The sequence below is a fragment of the Rhinopithecus roxellana genome, chromosome 7 (assembly GCF_007565055.1).
Source record: "Rhinopithecus roxellana isolate Shanxi Qingling chromosome 7, ASM756505v1, whole genome shotgun sequence".
Lineage (NCBI taxonomy): Eukaryota > Metazoa > Chordata > Mammalia > Primates > Cercopithecidae > Rhinopithecus > Rhinopithecus roxellana.
Window position 1 is genome coordinate 30,404,280 of NC_044555.1, and position 21,277 is coordinate 30,425,556.

The 21,277-nt window shown below is 41.2% G+C and overlaps 1 protein-coding gene across 1 annotated transcript; it reads left to right on the forward strand.

The window, feature by feature from the left end:
- Nucleotides 1-754: 754 nt before the first annotated feature.
- FUNDC1 (FUN14 domain containing 1) lies at nucleotides 755-20,659 on the forward strand. The gene is made up of 5 exons (XM_010361168.2): nucleotides 755-950; nucleotides 1,653-1,809; nucleotides 6,004-6,079; nucleotides 16,923-17,051; nucleotides 20,025-20,659. Exons 1-5 carry the CDS (start codon nucleotides 923-925, stop codon nucleotides 20,100-20,102), a joined length of 468 nt encoding a protein of 155 aa, XP_010359470.1. The 5' UTR covers nucleotides 755-922; the 3' UTR covers nucleotides 20,103-20,659.
- Nucleotides 20,660-21,277: the final 618 nt, after the last annotated feature.

Genomic DNA, 21,277 nt, shown 5'->3' on the forward strand with positions numbered 1-21,277 from the left:
CGCCTGGAGTCCCAGCTTCTCTGGAGGCTGAGGTGGGCCGATCTCTTGGGCCCAGGAGTTTGAGGCTGCAGTGAGCCATGATCGCGCCACTGCACTCCAGCCTGGTGACAGAGCAATACCCTTTCTCGAAAAACAAAGACTATGGCAATAGGGGTGAGTGATGGGTCTCAACTCTGAATATAGCAGGGAATTTATAGTAAATGATCAGAGTGAATGGATCAATGGGTGGAAGATTACCAAGAGCAGACATGAGGGGTAGAGGTATTCTTGCTAAGTCAATTTAACAGGATTTTTGCTGGTGGCAGAGTGATCAGATATCGAGGGTGGGGTTGAGGAATTTGATCGGATATTGAGGGTGATTCGATATTAAGGGTGGGGGAGTTGTCACTAAACTGACTTAACTGGATTCTTGCCACAAATTTGGCAGGTCAAAGACGACCCAAGGAGGAGACTCAGTCAAAAACAGCTCAGAGGAGCCTTCTGACTAAAGTTTGGTCAAGGAGAGAGTCTTTGTCAATACCCAGCTGGTTTTCCCTTTGTACCACCATGTGGCGCCCTTCCCCCCCATACCTTCAGCCCTTAAGGCTCTTTAAAACAAAATAATCAAATTCGAGTTATCGAAATTCTAGGAGGGGCGGTCCCTCCCCCTCCCTAGTTGCGGAAGACAATGGACTACAAGTCCCCTACTCTCTCGCGGGGCTATGATCCGACCGGTCCTGCCCACATTCCGGAGTCTCGCGCCTGCGCAGAAGGCAGAAGGTCCTGCGCGAGAGAAGGGGGCGGAGACAGGACTACGCGCCTGGAGTAGGAGGAGGAGGAAAAAAGAGACCATAGATTTCCATCCTCGCCTAGAGCGGCCCTTAAAGTGCCAGGGAGAGGAGGGCGGGCGGGGACCACTCCAGAATTGGCCGCTGGCGGTATCATGGCGACCCGGAACCCCCCTCCCCAAGGTGAGCGGCGAGGGCCTGAAGTGGTATCTGGGACGCGGCTCACAGCTCTCGACCTTGCTCCCATGGCACCTCTTCCTTCCCCTGCCCTAGGATTCTTCGAACTCTATTATTTTTTTAAGGCAGCCCCTTTCAGCACCCCCTCCGAGCTAGACTTTTTCTTCCCCTCTCTGCGGAACTCAAGCGGAGAGCCACCCCCACCCCCAGCACAGCCCTACCTACCTCCTGCCTTACCTTCACCTCCGGCCCTTCATCTCCATCTTCAAATGTATTATTATTTTCTTTTTTTAAACGTCTAGACTCAAGTGATTTCGCTGGGCTCCAGACTAGTTATCTCAGAGGAGGACCCCTCCCCACCCCCATTCCTTCCACTGATGAAAATGGACCCTGCTCTGACCTTGACCCTACTAAGATTTGGAGGTTGGGGTGACCCCTCACTACTGTGTCATTCTGAGTTGGCCCTGGCTTCGTGACCCCAGGCTGGTCCCTGGGCCTTTGAGAAAGCATATGGGGGTCATTGTTGCAGGGCTCTTTACTCTTGAGGCGCTGGTCTCAGGAATTAAGTAAAGTCAGTAATTTCCATGTGGGCGTTTTTAGCTGTAGGCCAAAAGTAATGAGTTGTAACAGATATTTAAAAAGATGTATGGGACATTTCTGACTTTTGATTGACTCTACATTTATTTTTTGCATTTTGCTATTTTGAAGAATATGAAAGTGATGACGACTCTTATGAAGTGTTGGATTTAACCGAGTATGCAAGAAGACACCAGTGGTGGAATCGAGTGTTTGGCCACAGTTCGGGACCTATGGTAGAAAAATACTCAGTAGCTACCCAGATTGTAATGGGTGGCGTTACTGGCTGGTGAGAACAACGTCTTTTTCATTAAATTTCATTTGGGGGCCTGACACTGCTGACCTTTCATACATCGGGAAGAGTCACCGTGCACATGCAGTGGGTCTACACTGTTAATTCTGGAAGAGGCTTTTCTCTGAGTTAAAATTGATGTAATCTACATGCCCAGGCTCCCTGTTGGGTTTTGGCGATCCCCTCCCCCATGCCCACCGCTGTTCCTCTCCTCCCTCCTCATCCTTCTTTTGATTCTTTATATAATTTCCCCATTCTCATGTTCAGCACATGTCGTGGATCTGATTCAGTGATAGTAGATAGGAAGAAATATATGAGTTAATTATATGTAAATTTTTACATTTCATTCAGTGCTAACTACTGAAAAAACCTAAGAAACTCCCACGGTAGAACTGGCCTCTAGTATTGTCAGCCCTGTACAGAGCAGTGTAAAATGCTCAGTATGAATTATTGGTGATGATACAGATGATTCTGTTTTTTGTGGGCTTGTTCAGATTATGATAACTCTTTGAAAAAGAGCTGTAGAACATTAGTTCTGTGTTGAAATTAAAGGTCTGATTGCTTACTTGGGAATATTGTGGAGTCCATTAAGAAGTGGTTAATAACCATCAGCCTGGCCAGTTAACATTTCAGACCACGTGATAACACAATGGCTACTGTGGATCTAATTCTGTTCTTACAATAAAAAGGCTAGCCAGATAACAAGGGGCAGAAACAAATTTGACTGTTTTGAAAATGTTCGTGACTGTAGAGAAATTTTGGAGTTAGTGAGGGTGCTTAACTTGTGCATAAGCATTTTTTCTTAGATACTCTTTTAAGTTCATCTTATATTGATTTAACTGAAATATTTACATGTTTCCACTTGATAAGTATAACGAGTGTTTTTATTTGTGTTTTACATGTACCTTGGAATAATGACACACTCCTCTATGCCTTTTTGCAAATGCCATTTTATGATAGAAATACTCATTGTCAAGATTCTGTGTTGCAGAGGTGCGGCATTTATTCATGATATGTACTTACTAATGCTGCTGCAGGAAAAAAGCCTGCAATTAGGAGAGAGATGCCTGTCAGGGCCTGGTCATTCAGATGATTCTCCACAGGCTGATAGTTCCTCTAGCCCTGTAATTCAGGGTATGGCTCTCTGCTTAAATAAGCTCACAATTTGGTGCTATGGGTGATTGGTTAATGTCAGTCAGGGCCTAAAGCCCAGTCTTAAAACAGACTCAAAAATAATTGAGAATAGAATTATCAAGTCATTTCATTGTTTCTCCTTGGAGACCAGACTCCTTGTAGATCAAGCCCCATCATTGGCAGAAGTTTGCTCGGAAAGCCTGGAGACAGAGCAGCAGGAGATAGGTTCATTGTAGTGACTGATGCCATCAAGCAATGGATACACATGCTTGTGGAGCACAGTCCAGGGGACATTGTGGCTGCTGTCTGCCTTTTCTGTTCCCTTTTCTGAGCCTTTGTTGCTGACTCCCCTACTGAGGGGCACATTCTTTATGGTAATACAATCGTCCCTCAGCATAGGATACCAAAATCTGCAGATGCTCATGTCCCTGATATAAAAAGGCATAGTATTTGCTTATAACCTGCACACTCTCTCGTACACTTTAAATCATCTCTTAATTACTTACAACACCTAATACAATGTAAATGCTATGTAAATACTTGTTATACAGAATTTTTAAAATCCGTGTTACTTTTTATTTTTTTTGTCTTTTTTTTCAAGTTTTGTGCCCTGATTGGTTGAATTGTAGATGTGAAACATATAGAGAGCTGACTATGTGTGTATGTGTGTGTGTATATATATGTATGTGTGTATATGTGTATACATATATATGCACATACACGTGTATGTGTATATATGTATATGTATATATGTGTGTGTATATATAGAACCGTGGAGACCAGGTGTGGTGGCTCATATGTATATATGTGTGTGTGTGTATATATGTATGCACACATATATACATATACATATATACATATACACACACACACATTTGGATTATAGCCAGGTGTTGGTCCAGGAGCTGTATAATAGAACTCTAATAATTATATAGGCGATTTGTTGCAATGACTATATTCAGTGTAGTAAATTTTTGCAGTTTTCTTAGGATGTAAAACTGATGTGATATTGTGGTGTATATTAAGGAGGAACAGTTAATAGGCATAACCTAACAAGTTAGCAATTTAGACCAATTCAAGACGTGAATAGGAGGCTGAGGAGAGTTTATTTAGCTGTAGGTAGCTGTAGGCTTTTGATCATGACAATTTTTTTTTTTTTTTTTTTTTTGAGATGGAGTCTTGGCCTGTCACTCAGGCTGGAATGCAATGGCACAATCTCCGCTCACTACAACCTCTGCCTCCCGGGTTCAAGCGATTCTCCTGCCCCAACGTCCCGAGTAGCTGGGATTACAGGCACACGCCACCACGCTTGGCTAATTTTTGTATTTTTAGTAGAGACGGGGTTTCACCATGTTGGTCAGGCTGGTCTTGAACTCCTGACCTCGTGATCTGCCCACCTGGGCCTCCCAAAGTGCTGGGATTACAGGTGTGAGCCACCGCGCCCAGCCCATGACAAAAAATTAAAACTATTATCAGGATGGGTGATTGCTAGGAGAGATGGGAGGTGTCAAGAACAGTTAGAGGGCCCTTAAGAATGTTCTGGAAGCAAGATAATGATGCCCTTGAGAATGGAAAGGAGAAAACAGTCAAATAACATTTTGGAGATAAAATATATAGAACTGTGGAGGCCAGGTGCGGTGGCTTACACTTGTAATCCCAGCACTTTGGGAGGCCAAGGCGGATGAAATCACCTGAAGTCAGGAGTTCAAGAGCAGCCTGGCCAACATTGTGAAACCCCGTCTCTACTAAAAATACAACAATTAGCCGGGTGTGGTGGCGGGTGCCTGTAATCCCAGCTATTTGGGAGGCTGAGGCAGGAAAATTGCTTGAACCCGGGAGGCAGAGGTTGCAGTGAGCCAAGATCATGCCATTGCACTCCAGCCTGGGTGACAGAGCAAGCTCTATCTAAAATATAACTAAATAAATAAATAAAATAAAATAAAATAACAACAGAAATGTACTCTCTCACAGTTCCGGAGGCTAGAAGTCTGCAATCAGGATGTCAACAGGGTTTGTTCCTTCTTGGAGGCTCAGAGGGAGATATCTGTTTTATGTTTCTCTGCTAGCTTCTGGTGGTTGCCAGCAATCCTTGTCATTCCTTGGCTTGTAGATGTATTACTCCAGTCTCTGCCTCTGTTGTCCTCACATGTCGTCTTCCCTCTGTGTGCGTCCTTATCGGATTAAAGGCCCACCCTGTCCAGTATGATCTCATCTGAACTCATTACATCTGCAGTGACTCTGTTTTCAAATAAGGTCACATTTAGAGGTTTTGGAAAGGATGTGAATTTTGGAGGGGGACACCATTCAACCCAGTGCAGGAGGCTAGATTAGAAAAATAGGATTCATTTGCACAGTGTGGATCTGGAATGCTGAAGGGAATGTGAGCTCACTGAAGGAGCGAATTAATCACGAAAGAAGTATGAGCTGACACAGGGTAGATGAGACACAAAAAACGTTTAATATAAAAATAGGTAGATCTAGATAAGGAGGCTTTTAGAAATGTGGGCTGAAGTGTAGTCATTGAGTGGAACAACAGCTGGACCTGAAAGGGTAGGAAAGCTTTAAATAGGTAGAGCTAGGCAGAAACCCCTAGAAGCAGGGAGATTAATAGCTTGAGCAAAGGTGATGACCTATTTGGAAGTTAATGGGGCTGGAGCCGAAGGTGAGGGTCAGCCAGGTGTATGGACCATCTTGACTGTATTAAGCAAAATGTCACTTTTATTATGGGAGGTTTCAGCTTATGCAAATGTAGGAGGAGTGTAGTGAACCCCTGAGTACTTGTCGTTATTTTAGTAGCTGCTCTTTTTTTCTATAAATTCCCCTCCTCATCTGTCTGTCCCTTATTTTGAAGCAAATTTCAGACATTTTAGATTGTGCATTTTTGACTAGCCTATATAACTGAGGGGTTTCTGAGAAGGTTTCTGAGCAGGTAAGGGACGTGATCAAAAGAAATGCGAAGACATAAGATTTTATTAGGAAAGCAATGAAAAGTAGAAGAGGGAGAGGATTTAGTACATAATTGATTGTTTTCATCTTTTGTTATTTCTTTGATTAAAGGTGTGCAGGATTTCTGTTCCAGAAAGTTGGAAAACTTGCAGCAACTGCAGTAGGTGGTGGCTTTCTTCTTCTTCAGGTATGTCAGAGCTTTAAGCGCTTGCCTTTGCTTACATAAAAGGTGCAATTTTTCTTTTAGGCATCAGCTTATGAAAGAGCTACAATGAGTTTTGGAAGCTGACTTTTGTCTTGAAAGATAACGATTTAAATATTTCTGAGTTATTAAGCATAGTTTGATCTCACCTATTAAAAAGACAGCCATTGCCGGGCGCGTTGGCTCACACCTGTAATCCCAGCACTTTGGGAGGCAGAGGCAGGCAGATCCCTTAAGGTCAGATGTTCAAGACCAGGCTGGCCAACATGGTGAAACCCTGTCTGTACTGAAAATACAAAAATTAAAATTAGCTGGCGTGGTGGCACACGCCTATAGTCCCAGCTACTTGGGAGGCTGAGGCAGAATCACTTGAACCCAGGAAGCGGAGGTTGCAGTGAGCCGAGATAGTGCCATTGCACTCCCGCCTGGGCAACAAGAGCGAAACTCTGTTTCAAAAAAAAAAACCAAAAAACAAAAAAAATCCATAATCTTATATCTGAGGCAGGTAGATTTGAAGTTTTAGTTTTGTTCATATTCCTGTAAGTATAAGATCTACAAATGCTTTACCATTAGAGGATGTTTATCAGGGCATTATCTGGCATTCATGTCTGTTTGGCATATATTTTTTCAAAAATATCGTTCCTTGAAGATCAAATATAGTAAATCCAAAAACTGAAAATCTCTAGGAATGAATGTGAGCAACACTTTTAAAGATGCAGAGAACTGTCAGTTGTACTAGATTAAAAATGATTGATGTTCATAGCAACCAAAATCTGAATTCAACACCTAAGCCATCGATCATGTAATAACTAGTATAGTTGCTTTAAGTACAAGGGGACTGGATTTGTGTGTATGAAGCACAGATTTTGAGTTGTTCACTAAGTAGCCTTTTAAAAAATATATATGTTTTCTTTCTCTTGGTGACATTATTAGGAATAATTGCTTATTACTTGTGGTAAGAGGTAAAAAAGAACATGATTAATACCTAAATTTAGTTCTTTGGATGACTATGCCAGCATTAGCACAGATGATAATTTTACTTAAGCTGATTTTGACTTGGTTTTATATGGAATCAAGAGCATATTTTATTCCATAGCTATTTTGAAGACTCAGTTGTCATTTCTGTTAGTGTAAAAGGGTACTGGACTGAAGTAGAGTTTCCTAAAATGTTCACAGAATGGAGAGAAATGTATATTTTAATCCACTCTGCATGTCAGTTTTTCAGAAGTCCATTTCAGTTCACTCAATATGCACCATTCAAATCCACATTTTGTCATTGCCACCTCCCACTTTTCTGCATTTAGTCCACACATTCTTTGAAGTTTTTAAGGCAGAACAACATAGGATCTGTCTGCATCAAACCAGTTTTTCCCACAAATATGACTAACCTTGAAAACTCAGTAGAAGGAAAGTGAAAGGGGAAATAAAGTAACAAATGGCTTTTAGGCTAATTGCCTAATATTCTTTAGGCCCACTTTCATATTTTGGTGACCTTTCTTATATTTAAAGATAAATATTAGTTTATTTAGAACTTAAAGTTTTTCTAGCAACAATATTAAGTGTTTTCCAATAGATATTTATTACACTGCTGTCTTAAAGTACACAATCTCTTCATTTTAATTTTTTGGAGTTACACATGCTTATAATTCAAAGGGCCAAGTAGTTGTGCAAGGCTTGTTACAGGTTGGCGTAATCCTCCACCTCTCTCACTACCCCCGTTTTTCCATCCCCTGAGACATCCACTTTGAACTCTTAACTGATTCTTAAGGTAGTTATCTCTTTTTCCCTAAACAAGTTAATTGGACATTTCTTGATCTTTCAGTTTTAGGTGTGAACTATTGGCTTCCCATTATGGAATAGGAAAATTTAGCTGTCATTTATTGAACTGTTTTATTTTCTCTACACTTCTCCCCCCAGTCTCACATACCTGAATACTTTCTTCCCTCTCCCTCAATCATCTGAGTGTAGTTACTTCCCTTTTTTCATAATTGTGTTAGATCATTCATTACATGGAGTTCACTGAGATTGATTACTTAGAGTTCACTGAACTTCTTGAACCTGTGAATTTATGTCTTTAATCATATTTGGGAAGGTTTTGGCCATTATTTTTACTAGGAAGTTTGGGATTTTTTGTTGTTGTTTTGAGACAGAGTCTCGCTCTGTCGCCCAGGCTAGAGTGCAGTGGCACAATCTTGGCTCACTGCAACCTCCGCCTCCCCGGGTTTAAACGATTTTCCTGCCTCAGCCTCCCGAGTAGCTGGGTTTACAGGAGCCTGCCACCGCGCCCGGCTAAGTTTTGTATTTTTAGTAGAGATGGGGTTTCACCATGTTGGCCAGGCTAGTCTCAAACTCCTGACCTCAGGCAATCTGCCCGCCTCGGCCTCTCAAAGTGCTGCGATTACAGGTGTGAGCCACCGTGCCCGGCCAGGACTTTTTCTTTTTTCTTTTTCTTTTTCTTTTTTCTTTTTTTCTTTGAGACGGAGTCTCGCTCTGTCTCCCAGGCTGGAGTGCAGTGGCACGATCTCAGCTCACTGCAAGCTCCGCCTCCCCGGGTTCAAATGATTTTCCTGCCTCTCAGCCTCCCGAGTAGCTGGGTTTACAGGAGCCTGCCACCGCGCCCGGCTTAAGTTTTGTATTTTTAGTAGAGATGGGGTTTCACCATGTTGGCCAGGCTAGTCTCAAACTCCTGACCTCAGGCAATCTACCCACCTCGGCCTCTCAAAGTGCTGCGATTACAGGTGTGAGCCACCGTGCCCGGCCAGGACTTTTTCTTTTTTCTTTTTCTTTTTCTTTCTTTGAGACGGAGTCTCGCTCTGTCTCCCAGGCTGGAGTGCAGTGGCACGATCTCAGTTCACTGCAAGCTCCGCCTCCCAGGTTCACGCCATTCTTCTGCCTCAGCCTTCTGAGTAGCTGGGACTACAGGCGCCTGCCACCATGCCCAGCTAACTTTTTTGTATTTTTTTAGTAGAGACAGGGTTTCAACATGTTAGCCAGGATGGTCTTGATCTCCTGACCTCGTGATCTGCCTGCCTTGGCCTCCCAAAGTGCTGGGATTACAGGTGTAAGCCACCACGCCCGGCCCAGGATTATATCTTTAGACAACTACTAGTTGTGAAAATCATCTTTCATTGTCATATGTATCAAATAGTTCATCAGTTTAACCTTCTGGGCCAACTTGGTCCCAGAGTCATCTGTCCTGTTTGCTTTCTAGGCCTGGTATACAGCTCTTACCCTGGGATCTCTCTTCAATACCTTCTGGATATTCCCTTTGTTTTTGTTTTGGGTTGTTTCCTATATGTTATGTCTTTTGTTTGTTTGTTTGTTTGTTTTTTGAGACAGTCTTGCTCTGTTGCCCAGGCTAGAGTGCAGTGGTGCAGTCTCACTCACTACAAACTCTGCCTCCTGGGCTCAAGGGAATCCTGCCTCAGCCTCCCAAGTAGCTAGGACTACAGGCGTGTGCCACCATGCCCAGCTAATTTTTGTATTTTTGTATTTTTGTATAATAGGGAGGTCTTGCTATGTTGCCCAGGCTGGTCTCTAACTCCTGGGCTCAAGCATTCCACCCGCCTTGGCCTCCCAAAGTGTTGGGATTACAGGCGTGAGCCACTGCACCTGGCCTATCCTATGTCTTGATGTAGTTTCTTATTTTGGTGGACACATCCTCCAATAGCTTTCGTAGAAAATGAGAATGGGAACTACAGTTTTTGAGACTTTGCATGTCTGAAAATTTCTTCATTTTATCCTCACATTTGTTTGATAATTTATTAATAGCTGGGTTTAGATATTGCTCCGTTGTCTTCTGACTTCCAGTGATGCTGTTAAAAGTCTAAAGTAATTCTAATTTCTGAACCTTTACATGTGTGGGGTTTTTTTTTCCTTTCAATAAATGCTTATGGGATTTTCTTTTGTCCTCAGTATTCTGATTTTTCCCGGTGATGTGCCGTACTTTGGGCCTATTTTCATCCACTGTGCTGGAAGCTCAAGGGGCCCTTTCAGTTTGGAGAAATTTTCTTTATATTTATTTAGTTACTAATATCTTGCTCTTTAATTTTCCCATCTTTTTTTCTGTGGTTCCCGTTATATGTATCTCCTGGACCAGTTGTCTAATTTTTCTTTCTTTCTTTGTTTTACAGTTTTAGACATTATTATTATTATTTTTTTTTAAATAGAGATGAGGTCTTGCTATGTTGCCTAGGCTGGTCTCAAGCAATCCTCCTGCCTTGGCCTCCCAAAATGTTGGGATTACAGGCATGAGCCACTGTGCTTGGCCTAATAATCTTTTTTTTTTTTTCTTTCTTAGATTTGGCAGAACACTAATAATCTTTTCAGTTTTCCACTTTCATTGGTCTATTTTCTGAGAGATTTCTTCAACCTCAACAAGATTTTTTGTTTTTTTGTTTTTTTGTATTTTTTTGAGATAGTATCACTCTGTTCGCTCGGGCTGGAGTGCAGTGGTGTGATCTTGGCTCACTACAGCCTTGACCTCCCAGGCTCAGGTGATTTCTCCACCCCAGCCTCCCAAGTAGCTGGGACTACAGGCATGCACCACCATGCCTGGCTAATTTTTTGTATTTTCAGTAGAGGTGGAGTTTTGCTGTGTTGCCCAGGCTGGTCTTAAACTCCTGAGCTCAAGCAGTCCACCCACCTTGGCCTCCCAAAGTGCTGGGATTACAGATGTGAGCTACCATGCCCGGCTATTGTTCTTTTAATGTGACTTTAGCATTCTGTTCCTTGCTTTTCCTTCATGGATGCAGTGAGCAGTATCTTTTTTTAAATTTTTTAGTGGCTAATATTCGGATTTTTGTTTGTTTGTTTGTTGTTGTTGTTGTTGTTGTTGTTGTTTTTGAGACGGAGTCTCGCTGTGTGTCGCCCAGGCTGGAGTGCAGTGGTGCGATCTCGGCTCACTGCAAGCTCCGCCTCCCGGGTTCACGCCATTCTCCCGCCTCAGCCTCCGAGTAGCTGGGACTACAGGCGCCCGCCACCTCACCCGGCCAGTTTTTTGTATTTTTAGTAGAGACGGGGTTTCACCGTGTTAACCAGGATGGTCTCGATCCCCTGACCTCGTGATCCACCCGCCTCGGCCTCCCAAAGTGCTGGGATTACAGGCTTGAGCCACCGCGCCCGGCCGGATTTTTTTTTTTAAGAGATTGGTGGGATGTATTTATTATGTGTGATTTGTCCTCCCCTAACCCATTGTTTCAACCAATGCAATGGTTAGAAGACAGTCCCTTCAATAAGACTTTTAGAAACACATCATATTACTGGAGCACTAACATTCTTGGAAACCATTTTAATTGCATATCTATAGACCAGGAAGGTTTGTGAGAGATGGTATAGTTGAATGTCTTCTCTAACTCGAAGATAGAAGGTTCTTAGAAAGAGGCGGAGAGTGAAAGTTTTCCTTAAATCACCAGATGCTAGTTGGAAGTGACTGCCTTAATAGACTGCAGGTTCAGAGTGTTGATCCAAATAGTCTGTCCTACAAGCAATTCTTAGCATCTACACAGAATGTTCATCTAGCAGTTTATTTTTTCAGCTTTACAAACAACTCTGCAGTGACTAGCCGTTTATATACATCTTTGCACACTTGTCTAAGACAAAGCAAAAATATATTTAGGCCAGACGTGGTGGCTCACGCCTGTAATCCCAGCACTTTGGGAGGCCGAGGCGGGCGGATCACCTGAGGTCAGGAGTTCGAGACCAGCCTGGCCAACAAGGTGAAACCCCATCTCTACTAAAAGTACAAAATTAGCCAGGCATGGTGGTGCATGCCTGTAATCCCAGCTACTCAGGAGGCTGAGGCAGGAGCATCACTTGAACCTGGGTGTCAGAGGTTGCAGTGAGCCGAGATCGTGCCATTGTATGCCAGCATGGGTGACAAGAGCGAAACTCTGTCTCAAAAAAAAAAAAAAAATATATATATATATATATATGTATACACATACATACACATATACATATTTAAGCCTCTTGATTGTCAAGCAGCCTTCCAGAAGATATTCCTGCTATCCCCATATGAGAGGATCCACCAGCTTTTCCCCCTTTTCATACTGTACTCTTTGTTTTTTGTTTTTTTTTCTGAGACAGAGTTTCACTCTGTTGCCCAGGCTGGGGTGCAAGTGGCATGATCTCGGCTTGCGGCAGCCTCTGTCTCCCAGGTTCAAGTGATTCTCGTGCCTTAGCCTCCCGAGTAACTGCAATTACAGGCACACACCAATTACAGGCACATACCACCGTCTGGCTAATTTTTGTGTTTTCAGTAGAGACGGGGTTTCACCATGTTGGCCAGGCTGGTCTCGAACTCTTGGCCTCAAGTGATCCGCCCTCCTCGGCCTCCCGAAGTGCTGGGATTACAGGCGTGAGCCACCGCGCTCGGCCTCATACTGTACTCTTTGGAAGGGAGTCACTGTGTATAGCCCACATTTCAGGAGTGTGATTATGCTCCACCTTTCTGAAGGCGGAGTAGCTACATAAATTATTTAGAAATAGTCTATTGGAAGGTTTGTCTCTTCTTTTATTTATTCAGTCATTTATTTATATCAATATGGACTCATGGATATTTATTTTATACTTTGGTTTATAATCTAATGCTCTTTTATTGCTCAAATTTTACCAGCTTTGGCCATTAAGAGCTCTTTCAGTTGTGCATTATCTTTTTTAATCTCTCTGAGGACATAAATGATCAAGCTTCTTTGTGTGTGTGTGTATGTGTGTGTGTGTGTGTGTGTGTGTTTTAAGCTTCTTCCTACCTAGTCCCTGTTTGTCTAAGGTGTTTTGTTTCCCTTCCCCCCACTTTTTCCTGCTTGTTTATTTTGGTTTCTAGTTTTCAAGTTAAAGGCCTTCCTTCATGTCTGATGATCCTTGGTTGTCTGCTCATATTTAAGAATTGAGCTCTAAAAGTTGATGGAAAGCTCTAAACGATATGGACGTGTGGGGCTTTCCCTTCTCTGGGAAATCTGACCAGTCCAAGAAAAATGATTTAAAGATAAGGAGTTGGGGGTGGGTGAATTTCTCGCAGTGAAATGGCCCAGTTAGATCAGCATATGGTGAAGTTCACAAGCAAAAAGCCCCATCTACCTGTTTAGAGCTTTCTGGCCGACATGAATCTTTATCTGAAAGACTGGTGTGTGTGTATGTGTGTGTGTGTGTGTGTGTGTGTGTGTGTGTGTGTGGTGTTTTTTTTTTTTTCTGGAAGCAGTCTCACTCTCTGGCCCAGGCTAGAATGCAGTGGCGTGACCATGGGTCACTCCAGCCTTGAACTCCTGAGGCTCAAACGATCCTCCCACTTCAGCCTCTCAAGTAGCTGGGACTACAGGTGCATGCCACCATGCCTGGCTAATTTTTGTATTTTTTGTAGAGACAGAATTTCGTCATATAGCCCAGACTGGTCTCAAACTCCTGGGCTCAAGCAGTCAGCCTGCTTCACCCTCCCAAAGTGTTGAAATTATGGGCATTAGCAACCGAGCCTGGCCTCTGGCATTATTATTTACTTATTTATTTATTTATTTTTGAGACGGTCTCCCTGTCACCCAGGCTGGAATGCAGTGGCGGGATCTTGGCTCACTGTAACCTCTGCCTCCTGGGTTCAAGAACCACTTTCTGATTCTTGTAACTCAGCCTCCTGAGTAGCTGTGATTACAGGTGTGAGCCACCACGCCCAGCTAGTTTTTTGTATTTTTAGTTTCACTGACATAGTTTCACCATGTTGGCACGGCTGATCTCGAACTCCTGGCCTCAAGTGATCTGCCCACCTTGGCCTCCCAAAGTGCTAGGAGTACAGGGGTGAGCCACCACGCCCAGCCCCTCTGTCATTATTATTATTATTATTATTATTATTATCATTTTGAGACAGTGTCTCACTCTGTTGCCCAGGCTGGAGTGCAGTGGCGTGATATTGGCTCACTGCAGTCTCTGCCTCCTGGGTTCCAGTGATTCTTTTGCCTCAGCCTTCCAAGTAGCTGGGATTACAGGCATACGCTACCATGCCCGGCTAACTTTTGTATTTTTAGTGGAGACGGCGTTTCACCATGTTGGCCAGGCTGGTCTTGAACTCCTGGCAGCAGGTCATCCGCTTGCCTCGGCCTCCCAAAGTGCTAAGATTACAGGCGTGAGCCACGGAACCTGGCCTGGCATTTTTTTATTTTATTTTATTTTTTTAACTTGGAAGCTTTTATTCTAATGAAAGTACTTCACCTAATCCCGTTAAATATTTTAGTGTTATAGGAAGTCAGATGTTCAAAAGGCAGTCATCACTGCCCCATTCCCTCCCCAGTCTTTTGGCTTGCATTTCCTTGTAGCTGCAGATGAATTTTGTGTGGACAAGACTGAATTGGGTCCTGTATGTATTGGTTGGTTAAGTTGGTTGTACCTGAACCCCACTTGGGGCAGATTGCTTGTCCTTGGTCATCTCTGTACTGGAGTAGGGTGCTCAGTTTAGACTGGTATTCTTCGGTTTGATCAGAAGTGTACTTCTCAGCTGGGTGCCGTGGCTCACTATAATCCCAGCACTTTGGGAGACCAAGGCAGGAGGATGGCTTGAGGCCAAGAGTCCAAGACCAGCCTGGGCAACATGGTGAGACTTCATCTCTCTCTCTCTCTCTCTTTTTTTTAAGGCATTAATATCTTTAGCATCTCAAGGTTTTTCATTTTCCCTGCAAGGGAACAGATTCTCAAGGGAATTTGTTCAGTGATGGTAGATCACTCCAGCATCAAAAATCATTCTCTTGTTAGTAGACATGGTAGGTTGGGCCCTTTGGGATAATCTAGCCCATCCACTTTGTTGCTGAGAGTCATGATTTGAGCCAAGTTGGTTAATACAGCTTTTGAGATTTAGTCTTTATTCATTGTCTTTGTTATCATTTATTTACTATGTCTCATTTATCTGGCATTAGTTGGGACTCTAAGGATATAGAGATTCACAGCCCATATGGTCAGTGCTGAGCTAGAAGGGTGTGTTTAGTGCTGAGAGAGCAGAGGGAAGACACTCTGTCTGCTTGGAGGTGTTAGGGAAGTCTTCTTCCAAAGAGGCGTTATTATCTTTAGCATCTCAGGGTTTTTCATTTTCCTTGCAACTGTTTGACATTTTCCCCCAAAATGTAGAGGATTCTTTAAACTATACAAAGTATTTATCTCAGATAACACTGGGTTTACTAATTGTCAGTGACAAATGGCTCTGTAAAAATACTTTCTGTATAGAGTGCTGTTTGTGAGAATTTGTTTCATCTGTCTCATATAAATGGTTTCCTTTATTCATTTGCTGGCGATTGGCGGGGCGGATAAGGGGTCTCACCCAGGGAATATAGTTAAGGTTGTTTTTGTTTGTTTGTTTGTTTGTTTTAATTCCACTACCAGTTTAACTCGTGGCATGAAGATTAGCTTTTTAAAAAAAAACTTTGTAAATTAAAATGTTAAGTCTTGAAAATGACAGTTGAATTGGGAGTTGATTATGAGTGGTGGCATAGATAATATTTTTGTTCTAACCAAAAAATAAAGCCATATGCATACATAAAATCTTTGTATTTCTCACAAGCTTTGGATTAAGAAGAAATGTTAAGATTCAGCAAAAAGTAAAATTCTGCAAAAGCTTCATAGTAATCAACTATTTTGATTACTTAGTGCAAGCCAGTAAGAAGTCTTTTCAATTTGTATGTAGAAAAGGCTCCTTTTCCTAAGGTTCATCATCACCTCCATGCCTGTGACTCAAATTGCTGTATCAAATACTACCAGAAAAAGCCTTCACTTGCTATTTGATTTGATCACCACTATTTTGCTGAGGCTGGAGTTTGAAGTGATAGTGGATAAATAAATACAAGAAGAAATGCAGATAAATAAATTCTTCCATCGAGTCATTCATAGACAAAATAGAACCTAAGATGTCTAGTCAACCTGTTCATGCGAAATCAGATCTTTTTATTATTTAAAGTATTTTCTGTATGGCCAAAAGTCAGTGTGTTCATTCAGGGTGCAAATGGCAAAAAAAAAAAAAAAAAAAAAAAAAAAAAGTGATGCACTAAAAAATTACAAAGAAAGCATAAGCTTGACAGAAGTGATTTATAATGGTATATATGGCTATTTTATTATTTGGAGGCACTGAGTTACTGGACTGGCTTTGCACACACACTGTTGTTCCTGTTCAGATATTGCAGTCTCTCAGTAGTACCATATGATAATTTTTCTTATGATAGGCATTTAGCTATAGTTTTGTTATTAGGATTTATAGCATGAAACTTGTGTAGAGCGCAGTTTGTTTTATATTCTACTTTCAAAAGCAATTACCAGAAAGTATTCTTAATTTAAGTAAAGAGAGCTATTTAAATACTTAGCAGGCTACTTAAATTTCTTTAGTGATCTAATAACTGATTGGCTTATGATCCCTTATAATTAAAGATCTATTTAATTAAAAGGTATTTTTTAACTAGCTATATAATCTAGATAATCTCTGTATCTTTTTAACTAATTCTCTATTCCAAAAAGTATGACAGAATGATAGTATAGTTAAAAGACAGCTTTTGGAATCATTTTCCCATCATGTACTAAACACTGTACATCACATCTAAATAATTAGTTACTTACTTATGTTTAATGTCTGTTTTCCCTAACATACCTGAAGCTTTCTGAGGGTAGGGGCTTATGTCTCCCTTATTCAGTACTTAGCATAGGGTAGGCACTTGTGTCTGTTAAATGAATAAACTAGTGGATAAAAAGCAACTTCTTAGCGATAAGTTTTATAGGTTACTAGAACTCTTAAGTGTTTATATATTCTTGGCTATTGGATTAGTCAACAACCTAGTTGGTTTAGTATTGATAATTTTTATTATATTTTTTGCAGATTGCTAGTCATAGTGGCTATGTGCAGATTGACTGGAAGAGAGTTGAAAAAGATGTAAATAAAGCAAAAAGACAGATTAAGAAACGAGCAAACAAAGCAGCACCTGAAATCAACAATTTAATTGAAGAAGTAAGATATATAATTTTGACTTTTTTTTTCTTCCTTTTTTTGGTTAATAGGTGTCCCTTAGCAGAAAATGTGACCAGGGGGAATTACTGTCTTTTTAAAAAATGGTGTTTTTAGTTATATATCTAGAGTGTTAAGTAAAATTTGAGATCACACCACTACTTAAATCAGTCATTATTATTATTTTTTTTGGTGGTTAATATAGATTCCCCTGCCCATCTCTAGCTCGCTTTGATCTTGTTGTAGAAACTAAGAACATTCTTTTCAACATACTTCTTCTGCCTTTATAAATGGACATGTACAGGTGTAGTAAAACTTAAAAGTACACATTTTTTTTGAGGTAGGATAGTTTGAAAATATATATGTTTTATTAATATGACTAATTTATTAATGTTTTCATGTGTAATTTGGCCCTTTTCTTTTGTACTCTGTTTAAAATGGAATTGAATACTTCCTTGCCTTTGTTTTTGTTTTATCATTTTACCTCCGTCAACTTTTTGGTTTGAAAAAACTCAAACCAGTTAAAAAGTTGAAAGACAAATATAGTGAATATCTAAATACCCTTCATCGATTTACCAAATTGTTCATGATTTGCCATATTTATCTGTGTGTGAGTGACACACACAAGATAATTTTGTTTTCCAAACTAAGATGTCATAACTTTTCATCCCTAAATACTTCAGTATGTATCTTCTAAGAGTACAGATATTCTCTTACACAACTATAAGTACTCCCCCCCCTTTTTTTTTTTTTTTTTTTTTTACTATGTGGGACCTGCCACTTCAGAAACTTTTTTTTTTTCCTTTTCTTTTTTGAGACGGGATCTTGCCCTGTAGCCCAGGCTGGAGTGCAGTGGTGCGATCTTGGCTAATTTTTTGTATCTTTAGTAGAGATGGAGTTTCACCATGTTGGCCAGGCTGGCCTCGAACTCCTGACCTCGTGATCTGCCTGCATCAGTCTCTCAACGTGTTGGGATTACAGGCGTGAGCCACCGCGCCTGGCCACCTTTTTTTTTTTTTTTTTTTTGAGACTGGTCTCATTCTGTCTCACTGTGTTGCTTAGGCTGGAGTGCAGTGGCATCATCATGGCTCACTACAGCCTTGATCCCCCGACTCAAATGATCCTCCCACCTCAGCCTCCCAAGTAGCTGGGACTACAGGTGTGCGTGACCATGCCCAGCTAATTTTTAAAGTTTTAGTAGAGACAAGGTCTTGCTATGTTGCACAGGTCTCGAACTCATGGGCTCAAGCAGTCCTCCTGCCTCGGCCTCGTAAAGTGCTAGGATCACAGGCATGAGCCCCCTTGCCTGACCAAATGCCATTATTAATCCAGAAAAAAAAATGTAACATGAGACAATAGTATTTCCTTTTTTTGTTTGTTTTTTTGAGACAGGGTCTTGCTCTGTCACCCAGGCTGGAGTGCAATGGTGTAATCACAGCTCACTGCAGCCTCCACCACCTGGGCTCAAGTAATCCTCCTACCTCAGCCTCTCAAGTAGCTGGGACTACAGGTGCATGCCCAGCTACTTTTTATATTTTTGTAGAGACAAGGTTTTGCCATGTTGCCAGGCTGGTCTCAAACTCCTGGGCTCAAGCAGCCTGCCTGCCTCAGCCTTCCAATGTGCTGGGCATTGCAGGTGTGAGCCACCGCACCCAGCCTGGTTCATATTAATATTTTTCTAGTATACAGTTCATATTAATATTTTTCTACAAAATATCTTTTATGGCTTTTTCCCCCCAATTGAGAATTATATGCCAGGTGTAGTAGTTCACTCCTGTAATCCCAGCACTTTGGGAGACTGAGGCAGGAGGCTCTCTTGAGCCTAGGAGTTTGAGATCGGCCTAGATAACAGAGAGAGACCTTGTCTCTATAGAAAATACAAAAATTAGAATGTGGTGGCATGCACCTGTCGTCCCAGCTACTTGGGAGGCTGAGGTGGGAGGATTGCTTGAGGCTATAAGTGAGACATGATTGTGCCACTGCACTCCAGCCTGACTGACAGAATGAGACCCTGTTCCCACCCGCCCCCCCAAAAAATTATATATTGTTTTCGATTATCATGTCTATGAAGTCTCATTTAGTCTTAAACATTCCTTTCATCTGTTAATTTTATTCCCCCATCTTTCATGGCACTGACGTTTTTGATGCCTCTAGGCAGAATATCCCACAGTCTGGCTTTGTCTGATGGCTTCCTCATGATTTTATTCTGGTTAAACATTTTACCAAAGTGATTTGTTTTGGTTTTGATCCTGTATATTTTTTTCTGTTGGCTAAATGGACTATTAATAAATACCATTGTGCCTGCCGTGACAATTTATTAAATAATCTGTGTGAATAACTTGATGATGGGCCATTTATATCTACCTTACTGGTAGATTTCTTTTTACTTGTGAGATTATTGCTGCCCATGTACTTATCTCAATAGCCAAGGAGCTTACTGGGCATGACTGTTCTCTAGGCTCCTTCAATTAGTCAGGGACATTTCTGGGATCTTGCATGCTTTTTGACACCTGCAGTAGTAGGTGCACAGGAATTTTGGCTGAATATTTGTTGAATTGAGGAAAATAGCTGAAACTGCTACCTGGCTGCTCTGGATTCAGTAAGAATTTTTTTTTTTAGTGTGCATCTTTTTATTGTGGTAAAATAGATATACAAAAAAAATTTACCAGTTTAACCATTTTTAAACGTACAGTTCAGTGGCATTAAGCATATTCACTTTTTTCTGCAATCATTATCACTATCTATTTCCAGAACTTTTTCATCATCCCAAACTCTGTGCCCATTAAACACTAATTTTCAGTTTGCCTCTCTCCCCAGCTCTTAATGATCTGTATTCTGCTTTCTGACTGCTTATATGAGCAGAATTATGTAATATTTGTCCTTTATTGTCTGCCTTATTTCACTTTGCATAATGTTTTCAAGGTTCATCCCTGTTGTAGCATAATTAAGAGTGTTTTTGTTTAAACTTTGTTTCAGGCAACAGAATTTATCAAGCAGAACATTGTGATATCCAGTGGATTTGTGGGAGGCTTTTTGCTCGGACTTGCATCTTAAGGACATGAATATTCTCCCATAGTGGATTCAACTATGAGAAGAGAAGTGGCAGCAATAAGGCAGTCTCTCAACAGTCATGCTGCCAGAGTCTCTAGGGCAAGGAGAAACAACTAGCTGGACAAGACTCAATTCACAACTTAGCATTTTGCCATCTGAAGCTTGGCAAACTAGTATCTGCTGTAAAATAACCTGTATGGTATGTGAACCATAGTATTCCTGAGCAAAACATGGCTTTCACCGCTTTGTAAAAATTTGCATCTGTTTAGAAACTAGCCTATAAAATATCACCATTGGATGTAGATATGGAGAGAAAAGAAATATGTTGGGTTTATTGCTTAGTGAAATATTTTCTTTTTGTTTAAATAAAATGTTCATTGTGTTTTATGGTATGTGTCCATAATTTAAAATTTGTATTATAGTTTCAGTATTAAGGCTGACTTTTTTTTTTTCTAGATATGTTTCCAATAAGTTAAAAAACTGTAATACTCTTTTGTGGAAAGCTTTAGAAATGATATAATTATTAAAGATATTAAACAGACTCTGCTGATGTAATATGATACCAATTTTTATGTTGTTTTTTCCTGGAGTTATTACTTTGTTATAAATGTAATAATTGTACATTTCTTTTTTTTTTTTTTTGAGGCAGAGTCTTGCTCTGTCACCCAGGCTAGGGTGCAGTGGCACGATCTTGGCTCACTGCAACCTCCGCCTCCCAGGTTCAGGCAATTCTTGTGCCTCAGCCTGCCGAGTAGCTGGGAGTACAGGCACTTACCACCACACTTGGCTAATTTTTGTATTTTTCGTAGAGATGAAGTTTCTCCATGTTGGCCAGGCTGGTCTTGAACCCCTGACCTCGGGTGATCCACCCACCTTGGCCGCCCAGAGTGCTGGGATTACAGGCGTGAACCACCGTTTCCAGCCATAACTGTACATTTCAGAAAAGGCTGTTCTAAGGAAATACTACAACATATCTAAAGCTCTTTTTTCTTTTTTTGGTATCTGTAGTTTTAAAAGTATCTTCTTATATGTAAGCTTCTAATTTTTTTGTTTATCCTGTCAGTCTGGGCACAATTAATTATTTTGGGGTTACATATAGTTAGATCACTGAATAATTTAATTAACCTCGAATGCATCTGCTTTTCATTTCTAAAAATCATTATTTTGGTCCCTTCATT

Excerpts from the sequence above, each read along its gene's own strand:
- FUNDC1 (XM_010361168.2), top strand. The coding sequence starts at position 923 with ATGGCGACCCGGAACCCCCCTCCCCAAG. Across the intron at positions 1,810-6,003 it reads ATGGGTGGCGTTACTGGCTG|GTGTGCAGGATTTCTGTTCC; the intron begins GTGAGAACAACG and ends CTTTGATTAAAG. Across the intron at positions 17,052-20,024 it reads TCAACAATTTAATTGAAGAA|GCAACAGAATTTATCAAGCA; the intron begins GTAAGATATATA and ends ACTTTGTTTCAG.